The 18,299-nt window shown below is 35.0% G+C and overlaps 1 protein-coding gene across 2 annotated transcripts in view; it reads right to left on the bottom strand.

Moving 5' to 3' along the window:
• Positions 1-18,299, bottom strand: part of LOC128997245 (uncharacterized) — a 168,124-nt gene that overhangs the window by 5,948 nt on the left and 143,877 nt on the right. For both annotated transcript variants that reach the window (XM_054422857.1, XM_054422858.1), the window contains exons 32-40: positions 17,531-17,602; positions 15,568-16,016; positions 14,727-14,763; positions 9,755-10,185; positions 7,421-7,454; positions 6,307-6,725; positions 3,277-3,307; positions 2,408-2,826; positions 834-888 (exon numbers count right to left, since the gene is read on the bottom strand). In XM_054422857.1, coding sequence (XP_054278832.1) covers positions 834-888; positions 2,408-2,826; positions 3,277-3,307; positions 6,307-6,725; positions 7,421-7,454; positions 9,755-10,185; positions 14,727-14,763; positions 15,568-16,016; positions 17,531-17,602 — 1,947 coding nt within the window. The remainder of the gene's footprint in view (positions 1-833; positions 889-2,407; positions 2,827-3,276; positions 3,308-6,306; positions 6,726-7,420; positions 7,455-9,754; positions 10,186-14,726; positions 14,764-15,567; positions 16,017-17,530; positions 17,603-18,299) is intronic.

The raw sequence follows: 18,299 nt of genomic DNA, 5'->3' as shown, positions 1-18,299 counted from the left end.
TTTTTGCAAATAACTTTTAAATGGTGAGGAAATCGACCAAAGTGGAAGGTGATATTCTGAAAAAGAATAAAATTTCCTACAAATTGATATCATGCACTTTTTGGAAATATTCAAAAATGGCAGCTAAAAGTCGCACCCAAATAAAAAGTGTGAAAAACACCGTTTTCAATGTATTTCTTATGGAAAACACGTTTTCTTTAATTTATCACCATAAATCATAACAAAAACAAACTTTCATAATTATTTGCAAATCTTCACGACTTAAGCTTTCCAACGACCCATTAATTAATAAAATCGGTCCAGTAGAACTCTAGATTTAGTTGTACAAAGATTTTTAAAACTGAATTATATATAGAATAGATTTATCACCATAAATCATAACAAAAACAAACTTTCATAATTATTTGCAAATCTTCACGACTTAAGCTTTCCAACGACCCATTAATTAATAAAATCGGTCCAGTAGAACTCTAGATTTAGTTGTACAAAGATTTTTAAAACTGAATTATATATAGAATAGATTACTCATTATCAATCCAGGAGGAAAACATGGATTAACTATATTATGTTTAGTTTGAGTTCATAAATCCACCAATGGTAATTAAATACACAATTTTGTATTTCTACCTAAATCTTTCAACGTGCAAAATCTCTTTAATTTTTGTGCTAACCAATGTGTGTAGCTTGGTTGAACAAAGCAAAAATTTATTGCAAAATATTTTTACGGCGTTCAGGGGGAAATGTAGAGTACTTAAGATAGTATTTTAGGTTGAGTTTCTTAATTTTAGTATCTTATACTATAGTTATGTAGACTACGTGAATGTAAAACTTGCCAGTTTTGAAGTCCACATGCACGTCCATTCCATTCTGTAGTACGTCTATTCCATTCTGTAACAGGTTATGGAACTATTATTGGATAGTAACTTTGACTATTAATACTAGACATTCCATCCCCATGTTAAATCTGTAACCAGTTTTTTAACCAAAATCATTGTACACTAGTTGATGTGAGCCACCGACAGATTGTGTTGGTCTAAATGACTGATTTATGTCGAAAACACAATCTTTTTTACCAATTCAAACTAATGGAATTACTTATTTTGAGCTATAGCAACTGTTAAGACCCATCAACTCGGCCAGCAACAAACAATTCGGTAGAAAATAGATTTTTTATCACTAGGCATTCGGCATTCTGTGTCTGGCTCACACAACTACGTTCTTTTTTAACAAAAAGTTGGCCCACATAGATGGGATGTCTAATTCAGTATGTAATAGTCAATGATAACAAATCAAATAACATATGAATTTCGAAGAAAAATTCGCCCGTGTTATATATTGACTCTATATCAAAATAATACAGTAATAAAGACTTAGAGGGAAAGCAGCCCAGCCAATTTTCTAGCTGTTGTGTTTTATATCTAGTAAGTTAAGTTTTCAAGTATGTTATGGTTATTTTATAAAATATTTTAAACCACACTCTAGATCTGGCGCTGGTTGATTATCGACCAAGACGTGGATCGGGGTTTTCTATTATTAAAATATAAAAACCGCTTTTAATGAATCTTATACCATTAGACAGATGAGATTTTGAGGATTCATTTTTATATGTAAGACATTATTGAGCGAGTATTATGTAGCGAGAAACATAGTTTAAAAAACTAGAGTGTTCAAAATATATTTTTCCTACAGGCACCCGACAAAGTGGGCTTCCTTGCACATATTATAGTACAGAAAACCTTACTTTGGTGCACGGTTTTTACTTTGGCACACACCAGTATACTACCAAACAACACAAAAGAGCGTTTTATTGCACGTAATCCGTATATATATATATAGATATGTTTCTAGCTGATTTGGCCAATTATATGAATCACATATCGAACCCTATATTTAACTAACCTTTCACTATTAACTTATGTCATGTATTTAAACAGAACTTACAATCTTACAACCACGAAGCCGATACATTTTTTTGCTTCTTTCTAGTAATTAAAACCTTTTTTAAATAATTTTTTTTATCAGTTTGAAAAGTGTTGAATTCAGCCAGGGTCAATTTGTAATGAGGTCTTCTTGTTTAGCTTGACCTTACAACAGGCCTGGCTTTTAAGAATGTTTATTAATCAGATGTTTTCAAAGGTATACTTTGCTTTGAATTCAGCCAATAAAAATAAAAAAATCGATACAGTTCGGGTTTGGTAAACACTACTGAATTTTTTCTGAAGGTACAACCTTCTAAATATTAGGCAAGGAGTAGGCCTGTATAAGCGTTTATCAATATCAGTTTTGGATTTCACTTTCCTTATGATGTCAAAACCAAAAGTAAAACTAGTCGCTCGTTAAAGAAACACAGTGTAAGAAAAAATATTGGATAGTTTGTTGATAAATCACTTATAAATCTCAAACCTACCTCAGACCATTCCATCACGTGTTCGTAGTGGTCATCTACGATGCCACTAATCATCTCTTTTTCTTGACACCCAACACATACGTCATAACGACACCAATTTCCTGTATGAGTGAATGTTTCGTCTTGAGTAATAAAAGAGAGATATGTTTTCTGCCCGTGTTTCTGTATAGACGTATACAATCTTCTTGTTTTTTCAGACAGATCGAGCTGATTGAACGTTTTGGATGACGAGCAGTCAATGGAGAGAATGGAAACAACGTGCCTTCCATTCACCGTTTCAAAACGTGTAGTAAATCTACCATCAGCCGTCTTGAAGCAAGTCATCAAGTACGTGCTTGTATCATCTTTACTGTCATTTATTAGCGAGTTATGTTTTTTGAATCCATCATCGACTTTGTTATCCAAATGTATGTTTTCTTCTATAAACAACACAATTATTTATTATCATGATTTGGATGTGCGTGCGTGTGTGAATATTAAAACTATTTTTATATGATGAAAACATTTAGGCCTACTTAGATTTTAAGCATAGCCTTAACATTATTTCTAAAAAATAAAGCTCGTGTATAAAGAAGCCATCAAGAGAGTGACAGGTTGTATATAGGCCTAAACATGTATTGGAGTAGTTATCAATCTTTAAAAGTGAGCACTTCTATAAAACGTGTTCTTACTGCATAGAAGCAGGTACAAATGGCCCCTACAGTCATTACTTGAGTATAAAAATCTGATACGGAAGTGGAGACGAGAGGCAAAATCACATCAAAACTGTCAGGTGTACTGTTATAATTAGGCCTATTTATGGCTGAGTGATATCAGTTTCAACCTAGTGAGCGAAAAAGTTTAGTATAACACTTATAATTCATACTCACCTTGGAATCTTTTACAAGATGGAGTGGGTAGCTGAAAAATAAATAAGATTTTTAACAAGTTATAATAAATTCGGTAACCACTGTTAACCTACGACGCCGGTTCGCAAGGATTATGAAAAAGCGTGATGTATAAATAGCGTATAGTTATGTTAGTTGTAAGGACTGGCTGACTCTTAAAGCAGGGTCATACTCCACGATCAACTATCGATGATCATGGCCAACTTGGCCCAGATACAAAACGCCAACTTTTTACCCATTATTATGAATTGATACATTTTTTCGCACATAAAACCAGAAAACATCTACTGACTAAACAACCGTTCTAACAAATTATAAGATAATATGAACTATGGTTTGACTGTTCTGAAATTATGTCCCAAAAATGTATGATGAATAATGAGCAACGTTTTACGAACTTTGACACATGACTAAGTTTGATACATCGTAAGTAACTTAATTTACTGTTTGAATGTGAATTACAGGGTTGAACTTAAGGTTTGGTGCATAAAGAAAAATGCTACGGTGTAGGTGTACTTATTTAGTAGTTATTAATATATGGTTTGTCATTTTGGATTTTTTTTTTTCATTTTCACAAGTGAGACGGTTGTTTTGGAAAGGATATATATTTAAATATGTAAATAAATATTATACATGAATGAATTCAATATATGTATTTTAAAATTCAACTTCAAATCTGTTTGATTATAAACCCGGATTTGTATAGATGGTCAACGATATTAGAAGTACAAAAATAAATCTCTAGCATACATACAGAGTGCACTACAGAGAGGTTAAAACTTTGATTTTAAATTACTTGCCCATACATGCACCAACATTTTGAAACTTAATGCTATAATTATGAACTAGTGTACATGTTGCTCGAATTCGAGCAATTGCAAAGTGTTACAGGATTTATTTTAAAACGAATAACAGTCATAGGCCTATTTACAATTAATTTAAAAGAGTCAACTCAAGATTACCGGTGTGTAGCTCAGACCGTGTTTATCTTCGTTATTGATAACCTAAATCATTCCGGCCGGTTTTCTCCTTCTCAAAATACCTCGCTGTACAGGCAACACAGGTCATTGACAGAGGGCCAATTGAGAACGAAAAGTCGTTTTGGGGTAGTGTTAGGGTGCATTTGTAACCAATAGTTGAGATTGTCCAGGGTCAGGTGCTGACTGTGATGAGTTAACACGCCACTGTTCTGTAGCTGCGGTCGTTATCACGATTACACCTCCTGTCTATGTTTCGTTGTCGTCGCGTCGGAGGCATTTAAAAGAAGAAAAAAAATAAACAAATTATAGCTATACACAAAAAAACGATAAATGCACAAATTTAAGTTACAATCATGCTAACACGATCCGTCATAGCGACACAAAAAAACTATAAATACACAAATTTAAGATACAACCATACTAACACGATCCGTCTTGGGGGTTATGTTTACACAAACTCAAATAGTAAATAAACGTACTCAATGTGTTTCATTGAATTGAAAAATAAATAACAGCAGTTAAATTATACAGCTGATCAAAATGTAAACAATTATGTTCTTCATAAGGATAACATGGGAACTTTCAAAGCCACTGGGGCAGAGCCCAAGGGACTTTTTCAAAAATGTAAGGCCAGTTTGCAAATCTACGCGACACGCTCTTTCCAATGAGACGTCAATGGATAAAATCGGTTAAGAAATGGCGGAGGAGTTCAACCGACAAAGTTTCATGTAGCGTATTAATTATATAGATATGGGTTTCAAAATATTTTGTGAAATTATCAGCTTCCTAAGATTGTTAGAAACTAAATGGTGTTGTGAAAATCTTTTCAATCCCAATTACTACTTTCTCAAGCTATTAGGCCTACCTGATTTTTTACAGCATCTTTTTGTATTATGTTCGAATCTTATCTTGAATAGTTATTTGAATAAAGCTCACTAATTAATTAAGTCGTAAAAACATAACCTAACCTTTCCAAGTGCAATTTTATGACGGCTAAATTTCGAGGCATGAATTTTTACACAAAAGGTGAAATGTTTGGAACCGTTACAAAAAATCAGTTGGATATTTTTTTAACACCACCAGTTTCTTAAAACAATATGTCCCCACTAAGTTATTATATAGGGTTTAACAAAGTAGTTTAACTTGCGAGTAGGGAACCTGAAATCGTTAGACTGCTTCGGTAACAATACCAAAAGCGATATCCCCGCACTTATCATGTTTGTTCAATATAAGTCATTCCGACTTCAGTTGCATTGAAGTTACACCCTCTGGCGTCTTAATTGGCATCATATTTGTAAGGCGATTCGTGAAAGAATCACATCTATTTCGTCTTGCCAATTAAAATAAAACAGTTTTCCCAGCCAGTATTTGACACAAAAAACACAAATTGTTTGACAAATTGTTTGTATTGTTTGACAAACAAATAACCCGTATCTTATAACCAGTCTTAAAGACTGGGACGAAGAGGGCATAGGGTATCGTCACCGCAGTGGCCACTGCTCAAGTTTGGCAACAAATGATTCTAGGTGACGGCAAATATTTGAAGACAATATTTGACGTTCTGGTAGAAGAATCTGTATTATAATTTCATTTGCAGTATAAACTGCACTTGAAACAGCAATTGAGTGGGTGATCAAGTAATGTTATTCAATTTCCAATCAAACGGCCGTTCAACTATAAGTTAGAAAACTGCAAATCGGTAAATGAATCGAACGATAAATAAAGATAGTCATTTGTATAATCAACTTTCAAAATGCCACTATTTTGCTTCGAAGTATGTTAGAAATCTGAAAGCTAAACAAAATATTTCCTAAATTTGTTTGATTTGTATAATCAACTTTCAAAATGCCACTATTTTGCTTCGAAGTATGTTAGAAATCTGAAAGCTAAACAAAATATTTCCTAAATTTGTTTTTTAAACTATGTATTGTTTTGGAATTTCTAGTGCATAAATGGTCAATAAACCTTTTTGTGTGACACCCTGTTTATATTTTATTCTTTACCACTATTTGATACGGGTGATATTTCGTACCATTTCCCATTGAGAATCATCCAATACATTGTAGACACTCGTCTGTTGGTAATATTTCCAGTTCTTTACCTGACAATATTCACAAACTATTAAAGAGTAGTCATCACAACTTGGTTTTCCACTTTTAACCTTAAAAATAATCAATTCAACTTCGTTTATCTTGTCCTTTTCAATATTAAAATTGTAGCGAAGTCTGCGTAGTGAATCACAACGAATATTCTGAACGATTCCCAAGTAGTTCTGGTTTTCTTTATCAAAAACTTCTAAATAAAACTGGCCCCCTTTCTCACTGAGCCATTCGTAACATTTTAGTGTAAGCATCTTATTGAAACCACTTTTAGAAGCAGGCGTAAATCCATATTCTGCAACTAATTTATCCTCTTGTAGGGGTGTTCTAGTATCTTGATTCTCGGTAATATCTGCAAAACAAACACATTTCGGCTTTGTCGATTTAAAAATATGCTACGTTCAAACTCAAACTTAATATACCATATTATTTTTAAACTATTTTAATAACAAAATCTTGCGGATCCTCCCTATTTGGTCGACACAAATATTTCTTTGTAAGGTGCAGCTATACGAACTCAATATAATAATTACTATAGAGAATGCAGCAAAGTAAAAAATAGGGGGTTTGAAGAAGCCTATGTTTTACCGAGTATAAGAGTGATGTGTACAACATTGTTTGCTGTAGACACAAAGAAAATGCATGTTTGACAAACAATTATGGCCCTAAAATTTCTAATCTTTTTCATACTCTAGAATTTATAAATGTTTATAAAGTTAATATATTTTAGAGTTCATAACGTGTTTCGATTGGATTTTCTGCGAAATTTGATTTCATCGTTGTTATATTTGGCCTACTTATTTAAAAGTATGCATGTGTTCTTGATAGAATAATAGAACAAGGTTTAAAATCAGTAAAACTTAATATAATGATTCGGTGGCTTCAATCCTGATTTTTAGCTAAATATCGATAGAACGAGCTATCACATGTTCAATCTTATAAAACTAATACTGTTAGATGATAGTATGTCTTTCAAATACGTAATATATTCCTATATATTTAGGATAATTAGAGTCGAATTCAGTTGTTCACTTTTAGCCCACTTACACATCTTAGGACAGCTGTCATCAACATGGAGAATCTGAAAATAAAAAAAATCATAATATTTCCGAATAAATAAATAAAGCTACTCTAAACTAATACAATGTTAACAAGCAATCCTGCTTCCGTGACTTCAAAATCCGTGATACATTTTATATAGTTGATAAGGATGATAATGATTATTTCTTATCATAATCCCTAACATTTGCAATGCGAGCCCTATTACTTTCATTGCGTGCGAAATCTCTTTGAGACATCTTAGAAAAATTGCAAATACTAATGAAAGATACTATGAAAACACAAAATCTATCGTAATCATTTTCTTCTTTACATTTTAAACAAATAACACTACAATATTTTACTTGAATTCCCTAAAAGACCAATAACACGTGTAGCCTACTATGAAAACACAAAATCCCATCATAACATCACAGACTATAGAAGCAATTAATGGTCTATTATCTGTGATAGAATCTAACGTAAGTCATTTTCTTCTTTACATTAAACAAAATAAAGAAAAACATTGCAACATTTTACTTGAATTCATTGAAACATCACCAACTTACAGATAACACAATTTTCGTATGGATGTAAACAAAATTGTATCATGGCCATCTGTTTTGATATAAATACTGGGTTTTCATAAAATAATGGTAGGGTTTTAATTATATGTAAATATATTATAAAACAAATTAAATATTTCATATTGATGCCACTGCTCCGGTAGCTTAAACAGTTTTGTTTACATTAATTGAAACAGCTGTGTTGATTGTTGTGCTAATCGACAACCTACTTATTCTTTTAAATGAACTTCAAGTTGTACAATCTTATAAACATGTTATCCGCCAAGAAACGCCAATCGTGTAAACTAAGTTAACTAAAGCCAGTGACTCTAGTATAACGGCCATCTAGGATGTCAAAAACATAGTTTATTCTAACAATAACTCGAAATTTAGCCAATTTACTAGAAAGAACCAGAGATGCTGTATCCATTGTAAAAAGGGAAATGTAATGAAATAGATCATTGTTTGGACGTCTGTAGAGCAATAAATTGTTGTCATGTTGAAGCTTATTAGCTATGTTCAGCATAAGATATGACATTTTTAAAGCCTAAAGGACAAAGGGCTTTTACGTAATATCATCCAAACCCGCAAAAGGCTCATCTACTCATCTAGAGGATAAGAGCTTTAAGCTGATAACCATTACGCCTATAAAAATAAATGTTTAGGAGTCGTTTTGCTGCACACAAAAATCCAACAAATTCTTTTAATGATATAGATATCAAGCTAAAGCAGGTCATGAATAAGTTTACTCCCAACAAGCCAATTAGGTTTAAGCGAATTCCCCAACCTTTGCTTCTTATCTGGGAAATTACAAGTAGACAGCAAAAAATGTTTAAATACTCATTGCAAACTGTTTTTATATTACCATACTACCAATTAATTGAGATGGGGGACGCACCTTAGGTGAAGAAACTTCCTTGAAAATTATAAGTTTTTGAACAAACTCTGAAGGTACTTTTTGCTTGGAGCGGCTGTCGCGGGACACTGAGGGCGGGAACCTCAATTAATGGGCTGTATCAGCGACCACAGAATTAACATTTTAATTCTGTGGTCGCTGGGCTGTATCTATTACATTTAAAATATTGAAGATATACATCAGCTGTAGATTTGTTTTAGTTTTATTTTGTTTGCTTACTTGTCCTTGCGTTAAACTTTTGATTCTACCATGGATTTCTATATTTCACCAAGATAAGTGAAAGTATGTTTTTCTTATATTGTGGGGCTGTGTTAAAACCTTTGAATTATGCTTCAATTGTTTACTTAATAGTTTAGTATTATATATTTTTAAAACACAGACAAATTTTGTGTATAAAATAAAGTGACGCAAGAATTATGGAGTTTGGACGGTGTCTTATATATTCCAGTAGCGGAAAAATCTGTAGAGAATTTTTCCTTGAGGCATGGACATTTATAAAATTAATTTACATCAAGTACAGGCGCTTAATCAACCAGTACTTTTCATTAGACAATAGACAAGGTGGTGAAGAATAGCCCTATCTTCTCTGCGTTCTCTTTCCGTGGCGAGGCACTGAACGAGACAGAACAACTAGTTCAAGCCCAATCACCAGAAACACCTGGGTCCAGTTTCGAACCCCAAAAAAGCTTCTAACTTTTCTCTTGAATGAACCGGCAACCTTTTGATTGCTAGGCGAGATAATTTCGACGAGAAAAAATTGTACTTATCAAGTTATGTTATATTTATAGGAAGGAGTACCGCATAACCTTGTATCGTTTGTTTTAAACACATTAGGCTAATGTATTGTTGTGACTTACGTACCTGACGCCATTTATGAAAACCTGTTACATGTTCTTTTGCAATGTTTGGCGCCTCAATAAAAAACATTACTTCAGCATCTGCAGTTGCACATCCGTAGAACCAACAAGAATCTTGGTTTCGTTCTGGTGGAGTTGCAAAGTCCAGATCAATCATCACTCTGCTTCCATCACTTTTCTTTACCATTACAAAATTCAATCCAATAGTTTGTACATCACGATCAATACAGTCCACATTTTCTATTGTAGTCAAAATAAGTCCTTTACTGGTCTTAATTGTTGCCAAGAAAGTTGCCGTTGCGGATTTTGATTTCTTAAACTTGTAGCATTCAAGGAGAAAGTATTCTCTCCCCGGCTTTAAAGTTTGTTTTAGATAACTTTTAACTTCGATTTGCTTTCTTTCGTAGCTAGGATCGTTCTCGACTGGTATTTGATCTGAAAATGGTTGTTTAAGTAGTAAATAAAATTATTATAGATTAAATGCTGGTTCAGCAAATAAATCAAGCAAATGCTTAAGAAAATGTTGTCTTTCAATCAACACAGTTATTTATAAGTAATAAAAAATTGTATGAGTCCAGGTGTTGAAACAAGTGATTAATAACCGCTCTCCGTGGCGCCGTTTGACACTTATATTAACTTATACATATACAGTAAATATAAATAACACTTCTTTATTGTTATAACAACAAATCAAATAATTACCTTATAACATTGAGAACTTTGTTCGTTAAACCAAATACATTCATTACTAATTTGAATAACACAAACAAAATATGCAAGAAAAAAACAGATGGAATTGAAATAAAATTGAAAAAGCCATACAAAAATATTTTGTTAACTAAGAACCTGATTTAAAAAATCAATGACTGGAGTTTTGAAAAGCCAATGTTTCAATTTTAAAGAAAACAAATTTAAGGATGAACAACTTCTGATTTCTCCCGGTAATTGATGGAAATATTTAGGTCCGTTGTACTGATAAGAATGTCTGAAGAGCGATTTGTTTACTTAAGGTAATCTGAACATTCCTTGGTTGTGATTTCTAGTATTGCACAAAAGGTTACTTGTTCCTGTATTTCCAATTCGAACATAAAAAAACCCTAAAACCTTGTAAATATATAAATGTTGAATCGGAAGTATTTTAAGTTCAAAAAATAACGGAAAGGAACTTTCTCTTATTTGGCATTTTGAAATTAATCTAATAAAATGATTTTGTGTGACTCTTAATTTATCAATATGACATTTATAGGTACCCCCCCAACACTGGATGGCGTACTGTAATCTTGAATCAATTAAAGCAAAGTAAAGGGTGTTCGTAATAAAAATCTACTACAAATATAAAAAAAATAAAAGGTTCTTATGGAGAATTTAATTTTTGAATGCAGGTTTGTCACATGTTTATCCCAATTTAAATTTTCGTCTAAAATGACCCCAAGATAGCGAAAATTGTTAACCTTTTCAATTTTTTTACATTTACAAGAATTAAAGGAACAGCCAAAAGTGTGGAAAACGAGATCATTTATAAAGTTAAAACTATGTACTAAATTAAAATTAATGTATTTGGTTTTTTCAACATTGACTTGCATTTTGTTTACTGCACACCAGTTACTAAGCAAAATTAAGTCATCTTTAATTTTGTTGAAAGTTAAATCACTATTCTTTTCGGAATAAAAGAGGGCGACGTCATCGGCAAATGCACAGATTTGTCCATGAAAAGGAAGTGTGAGAAGATCGTTGATGAAGATAAGGAAAAGGGTGTCAGATGTCACCGATCCCTGGGGGACTACATGTAGCGGCGAGCTTAATCGGTTTAGGATCTTGGTTTGTTGTATTCTATTGGACAAAAAACTGCCGAACCAACTCAGCGCGGTTTCCTCTACGCCTGCTGCACTGAGTTTAGATAACAAAATATTATGGTCTACTAAGTCAAAAGCTTTTTTGAAATCAATGAATAAGCCTGTAGATTTATTTTTGCTGTTGAAACTGCTGTAAATTTTTTCTGTTACGGTAATTAATGCGTCCTCGGTTGATTTTCCCTTTCTGAATCCAAATTGAAAATTGCTGAAAAATATTAAATTGTCTAAGTATTTAATAAGTCTGTTTTTCATCAACTTTTCAATTACTTTAGAAAAAAACAGAGAGCAAACTAATAGGTCTTAGATTATCTAATTTTAACGAAGAATTTTTTTTATAAATCGGAACAATTATGCTTTGTTTGAGTTTTTCTGGAAAATCCCGGTCGGAAAGCTTAAATTAATTAAATGAACCAAAATGGGAGCAATACTTTCGGCAACAGTTTTACAACTTGAACGGATATTTGATCAAACCCTGAGGACTTTTTGTTTTTTAAATTATTTAATGTACTATACAAAAAGCAATGGTGGTCGGATCGGCGTTTGAGTCCCTGATGACGGAGTTCCTCACGTTCTGGGGCGAATCTGTTGCCTTCGTAAAGTCTTGCCCTGGGCGACAAACAGCTTCCATCTAACGGTCCTGTTGGTCAGGTGAGCAGGGTCATGTAGAGGCGCACCTTCATGGTTTTCGGAAGTTTCTCCGAGACGAGCGGAGGGTGGATGGAGCCAAGGCCCTTCTTGGCCAGGTCGTAACACCTCTCGACCTTGGAAGTCTCCTTTTTTTTATAGAGAATGGCGACCTCTTTTAACTTTGCATTTGCCCGTCCACATAGACTGCAGATCTGTGCGTGGAACGTATCCAGCAAAGAAAGGGGTGAGCCGGAACAGTACGAAGGTGAACTGTACTGATAAATTTTAGTGGCAGTGACCAGGATCCGAACCCACGACATTGCTGCCTTGGGCCCGAAGTCCGTGACGCTACAAACTGAGCCACCGACTCACCTCGGTGTGTTTGACTCTGGTCTTACACGGGATTTTGGCACCGTCTAGGTTTAAGTGATGTGATGAACATCGTCCTGCCTCCTTGACATTGAGAAAGAGATGGCCCCACACTTATCGGCGTTGACCTTGATGTGCTGCTTCGTAGCAGGCCCAGTTGACGTGGGACACATACCCTGGACATCCTCAGGTTGATGGGGGTGGCGGTTCAAAGTGTGGCGTCAGGGTAAATCCAGAGCTGCACTCTTTGCGCCAGGGGGTATGTAGTTGGGATACCAAAGGTAGACTATCAGCTCGAAGACCACCCTGCGGCACACGTGACAAGACTGGACTGAAGTTGACGAAGGCCGTCCAACGGCGACTCTGAAGTGGCGCTCCGTCAGGTATTTCTTATGTATCTTGTAGATTGATCGAAGCAGAGGGGGGGGAAGCCAGGTTGTAGAGCAGCTCCACACGCAAGACTCAGTCGAAGGCCTTGGCTACATCGATCAGGACGGACGTGGAGTGGTGTCTTCTTTCCATCACTCCAGCGATAATGTTGAGCACGCGTCTCAGCTGGAAAGTGGTGGAATGGCCTCTCCTGAAGCCGAACGGTTCGGTCCTGATCAACGCAAACAAACCATTGGGGAATCCCGCCAGGGGGATAAGCTCCAACATCTTGGAGAGCACAGACAGGAGATTGGTTCTCTGGGAAGTGGTGGTCCTTGGCGGGCATAGGGGTTCATAATGACGCTTGCTAGCTTACAGGTGCCGGGGAAGTGCGTCAGTCTGATGCCAGGGTTAAAAATACAGGCAATTATCAAAACCACCCAGCCGGCAGGTCTTCAGTGCTAGAAACTCGAGGGAGACCGGTCATACTTTCTCTAGGGCACCTATTTGTGTTGCCAGCTGAGCCTAAACACGTGTTGTATAGTGTTTGAACGACTAATTATTTATATGCTTTATAGTGACTGTAGGACAAATATAATGTGTAACACGAGTGCAAAAGGCCTTTGCTGCACTCGAGATCATTCCGCACTCGCATTGCTCTCGTGTGCAGCAAAGTGCCACTTTGTTCACTAGTTACACAAATAACTATTTATATTTCATACAGAAATAACTTAGGCCAGGTGTAAATTGTTATAGGAATGATAACAAATTTAGTGATTACAGGGACAAAGAGTTTAATCTTGAACCGTGATCAGTGTACTGGTTATCCCGATATATGTTTTGGAAATGTTTATCTTGGGTGTCACCAACTTCCGCACAAACAGAGGGTAAGTAATATAGGTAAGACTTGATTTGGCATGTAAAAAAAAAACGATTTCAACAAACAATATAAACTGTACTTTATTTTATATAAATAGGTTTTATAGGACCGTGGTTCATAACGGGCTGATGTATTAAAACAATGAAATATATCTATATCTATAAAAGAGGAACTATGTAAGTGTGTGTGTATGTGTGTATATACGTTATGGACTCCGAAACCGTTTGACAGATTGTATTGAAACTTTCAGGCATCATTAAGCCTCTTTCAAGGATGGTTCGAGTGAAGTTTGGTGCAGATCCGTCAAAAGGGCTTTGCCCCAGAGGGTTTTAAGTGGGCCAATGTCAGACTTTTTGATCTACAATGTTTACAAATAAATATAATTTAAAAGCAGATGTTTATTTTCACCAACTGTTTTGTAGGTTTGAATAATCACAACATTCTGTATTAGCCTTAGTCATGATTTGAAATAGTGCCACAGTGTTTTTACAGAGTGCAGCACAGAAAACTATTTTACTTTTGAATAAGTCCAAATGTATTAAACCCCAATCGCAGCACACCTGTGCACTTAAAGTTAAAAGGATTACCAACAGGGTGAATCACTATTTTTTTATTATTTATGACAACAGCTAATTTGGTGAGTGAGCGTAGCGAACGAACATCAACCTGGAGGCGAGTTAGCGTAGCGAACGAGCTAACCTAAAGGTGAGTAAGCGTAGCGAACGAACTTCAACCAGGACGTGATTGAGCCATGCGAATACTCATGAAGTTAAACGGGGCAAAGCCCGCGGGTACAGCTAGTGGTCAATATTTATAGCTTTGTATCTTGGTTAAACCAGTAGGTCTAAAGCATTAGTTTTAAAGTAGCGTTAACTTACCCTTAAATGAAGGGTTTTCAATCATCCAGAACCCCATCTGGAAAAATAAATCTCTGCGTGAGAGTTATGGTAGGTGACAAGGTGAGGGTCATAAATAAACATGACGTTCGTCAGTATTTAATTTTGAAAAAAAAACCTTAAAAAAAGGTTTTCTACATGTAAGTGGTATTTTAGCAGATATAGTAAAGCTATATTAATATTATTACGATTGGGATTTTAACTGTATAGTCAGAACGTAAAAATGTCATGAAATGCGTTTTCCAAAGTCAATGACGTAAAATATAACGATCTATTGGAAAGCCATTGAAAAGTATACGAGTCACTTTGGATGGAAAGCACGGGCTTCTAACAAAGGCTAAGAATATTTCAAAGTCATTCACTATAATGTGGGATTAAATAACCATCCGCATGTAAATCATGTTGGTTAAGTACAAACATTATTTTGAATTTAAAATCCTCATGCTTCAAAAACAAATACTGCAATGTATTAGCCCTAAATAGTTTGGCAAATTTAATGACCTTTCTTTAAGAGTGCAGGTCTTATTTAAAAAGAATTCAACAAGGACCTCATTAACAAGGTAAAAAGTAATCATATAATTTGTAAAAAAATCAAAGTTTGTCAAAACCTATGTAAAATATGTAATAAGTGTTTCTTTATACATTTATCGTCTTAGTATTATAATTCAAGGATAAATATATGTATTTCTTTTGGTGCTCGTCTTTCAACGCTACATGCAATACATAACACAACAAACGTTCAAAACTTGAATGGCTTTCTAATTAATGCAGCAAGGTTTTGGATAATTTTGTAATATTATGCTACTTAATGTTTCTAGTGTACCTTGAATGATCCAAACGCTCCTGGGTTTACTGCATCACAAGCTTTAGATAATACCGGCTTCGGTTCTGGGCAGTTTTCTACACATATATCGTACTGGCACCACGTCTTGGTATATTTCAAAGTAAAAGTCAAGATGTGCATTGACATATCTTTGAATGTGAACATGTAAATTCTTTTGTCTAAATCCCTTTGAGAGCAGTCGAAGTTATCGAACGCTGCTAGAAATACAATTTTATTTTCTAAAGGCAGTTTCTGGGATCCTTCTTTAGCAATACTTTCTTTTCTTTCTGCTATTGTCATAATGTATTTGGTTTTGTGATTGTTTTTAAGGTAACATTGAACTATGAACGTCTGTGTCATTATGTCTTTCTTAACATCAAATGCGTATGTAGCTACAAGTTGTTTTTCCATTTTTTTTACTTGTTCAGAGCTTGTAGTTATTTTTTCCCCTAGAAAAAGGTTAATATGTTAGTTACTGATATCGAATGGCGTTTAGTCGTAGGCCTACTGCTACTATCGTCGATACAGTAATGCAATTAGTGATACAGTACTACAATCAGTGATACAGGAATACAACCAGTAATAAAGTGAAAGAATAAAATGAATGAAATAGTAAGTTTTTTTTGCACATAACAGCCTATACAGCATGAAAAATACATAATTATAATACAGTGCCACAATAAGTAATAGGCTACAGTTCTACAATCGGTAATACAGGACGACGATACAATACAGAACTACAACCGGTTATACAATGTCACAATCAGTGTTTAAGTTCCAAAATCAGTGATGCAGTATTGCAATTAGTGAAACAGTTCTACAATCATTAATACAGTCCTACCATCAAACGAAAAATACATTAATACAAAAATACGGGACCTACAAAGCTCTAACGACTCATCAGACGAGATGTTTACTTCACGAAAGTAACTTAAACCAGCATCTTAAATAATGAATATTAGCATATATCTGGATCTTCTATCTTCTTATTACACGTTCACTGTGGTCCATCAAATGGCAGGCGTAGTCCCAGTACAGCACAGCGTCGAACAAACCCGATTGCCGGATGATCGGCTTTCCAATTTCGATCTAACGATTTGCAAATAACGTGCGGTGATGTCCTGCTTTACGACGAGAGTTGACGTAGTTCGCTGAAAGACACACAGATAGCATCACTGTTTGAAACGTAGCCGGCCCATTGTATTGCCAATTGGAAGGAGTAAAGACGGGACAACAAGTTGGTTTTTAAGCTTGCCGGACGGGGATGTTAACTGCGGAGCTTTACTACCAACCCACACCACAACAAAAAGCAAGCCAATAGTCACACGAGGATATACGAAAGGCATTGCCAAGCGTATCCGATCGGATACGCCCGCAGTGAACGTGTTTTAAGTGTGCTTGTTGAGGCCGGTCCACACGCAAGGATTTCTTGTACGTTTTACCTTCGCAGGTAAAACGTTGCAGTCAAGTCGTTGCGTGTGGACGGTTAACAAGTGATAAGCTATTACCATAGACAAATAGAACAAATTTGTATTCTATTCGTCTATGCCATTACGTATACTACTTGTAAAATAACGTTGACTAAATGGATCTAAAATCAATATCCAGCACAACCAGTCATCCTGCTGTATATTGGCTTTGACCATTTATACATATCCCATTCCCACGTCGAACCTGTAGGCCTACCTAGTTTTGAATCAAATAACGTAGATGAATTTAGTCTCCAACCAGCTTCGATTCCGGACGGATTCCTACACATACTATATACCGTACTGGCATCACCTGGAATTGCAAAACTACTCAACGACAGAAGATTCGTTAGCCCGTCTTTGAATAAGAAACCACCTTAGACACATTGAGCTCGATGACTCGTTTTCAAAGTGCACACCTAAACTTAATTAATTGAGCTTATAACTAAAATGTCAACATATCGTAAACCATGGCATCTTTTATATAGTTTTACCAGAGTACGATGGTAAAATCCTTGTATTGTCCACCATGCCGCAAGAGGGTTGTCCTCGGGTAAAACAGGAACCTGTCAACAAAACAGAGTACTATTAGTTTCTATTCGAAACCAATTCGAAGACCAACACATTGAAACGTAAATTAAATATACTGTATACTTAAACATTCTGAATACTATTGGGTTTGCATGTCAAAAAATGCCTTAGTATACATTGTGTAACATTCGCAAATTTATTGCCACTTTCAAATACTACAGAGGTTGGCCCCCTCATGTATCCCAAGAATTTATTCAGCTGTAGTGCTAGCCTACCGTCTGCTTGAAACCCAACACATTGCAAGAGTGTTCACCTTTTGCCTACTGAAATTGAAGGAACCACAAAATCCCAATACCAGCTCAGCTTAGCAAGTTCAAGTGAAAGCGACCATCAGCTGTTTGGATGACTCATCAGTGCCTGCATTATCCTGTTAGCTGATATCAGGTGGACTGGGGTTTAGGTTTGTCTTGTTCTGGCAGTCATGGGAACTTAAGCAGATTGTTCACCCTTCAGGTTTCTGGATTAATTAAGGTAAGAGTTTGAATAATTTTCATTGCAAACAAATTTAAATAATGAAATATTAAAAACCTCAACCAATCAAAACAGATTATTGCTAAAAATGTGTAATAAGTTGTTAGATTAATATTTTCTAGTTCATTTAGTTAAATTAAAGGAAATGGAAGTTTTCAAGCCTAGTAGTCACATGTTTTCAATTGTACATTTTAAAGTTGC

Source organism: Macrosteles quadrilineatus, unplaced genomic scaffold (assembly GCF_028750875.1).
Source record: "Macrosteles quadrilineatus isolate MER2022 unplaced genomic scaffold, UCM_ALF_1.0 Scaffold_6__1_contigs__length_79288215, whole genome shotgun sequence".
Taxonomy (NCBI): Eukaryota; Metazoa; Arthropoda; class Insecta; order Hemiptera; family Cicadellidae; genus Macrosteles; species Macrosteles quadrilineatus.
Note: the sequence above shows the minus strand (reverse complement) of the source record. Positions and strands in the feature narration are given on the sequence as shown.